At 73.2% G+C, this 609-nt stretch overlaps 1 protein-coding gene across 1 annotated transcript in view; it reads right to left on the bottom strand.

The window, feature by feature from the left end:
* Positions 1-609, bottom strand: part of LOC109293170 (sperm-associated antigen 5) — a 27,973-nt gene that overhangs the window by 23,415 nt on the left and 3,949 nt on the right. The window contains exons 12-13 of the mRNA XM_019510976.1: positions 451-605; positions 156-348 (exon numbers count right to left, since the gene is read on the bottom strand). Coding sequence (XP_019366521.1) covers positions 156-348; positions 451-605 — 348 coding nt within the window. The remainder of the gene's footprint in view (positions 1-155; positions 349-450; positions 606-609) is intronic.

The following is a 609-nucleotide window of genomic DNA, read 5'->3' as shown; positions in this document are numbered from 1 at the left end:
TGCGGAGACAGCATGCCACTGGCACTGCAGCCCAAACGCAGCCTCCTGTCACAGCCGCTCTGGCCGGGGAGACCCGGGCTCCAGGGTGCTGGGGCGCGCCGCGGGCATGACGCCCGGCGCTTGGAGGGGCAGGAGACCGGGGCAGAGCCTCTTACCGCCCCAGGGCAGGCGAGGTCGGTCTGCGTGGGCACGTCTCGCTGCTCGGCCGGCCCCACGCCAGGCGCCGGCCCCTGCCTCTGCTGCCAGCCCTGCAGCTGGTACGAGAGGGCCTCGACGATGATGAGGGTGCTCTCCAGCCGCCCCTCCAGCTCCGACCGGGACAGGGAGCTCAGCTGCTCCCGGAAACACCTGCGGGGAAAGAAGGAAGAAAGGAAGGAAGACGTGCCCGAGCTGAAGGAGCCCCGGGAAGGTGGAGGTGGCTCGGTCCCCGACCCGGGGGCCAGCACTTACTGCCAGAGCAGGGAGTCGGTCTCGGCGGCGCTGTCCTTGGCGCGGCGGGGCCCAGCCCCGGAGGTGTTGGTGCCGCGCTCCAGCAGGGCCCGCGGGGTGGTGCCGGTGCCCGCCGAGGCGGCCGAGACCGGGGTGACGCTGGTGCCGGCGTCCCGCTGC

The sequence above is a fragment of the Gavialis gangeticus genome, unplaced genomic scaffold, assembly GCF_001723915.1.
Source record: "Gavialis gangeticus isolate Ggan-Ray unplaced genomic scaffold, GavGan_comp1, whole genome shotgun sequence".
Taxonomy (NCBI): Eukaryota; Metazoa; Chordata; order Crocodylia; family Gavialidae; genus Gavialis; species Gavialis gangeticus.
The sequence above is the reverse complement of the archived record's forward strand: the minus strand, read 5'-3'. Positions and strand labels throughout refer to the sequence as shown.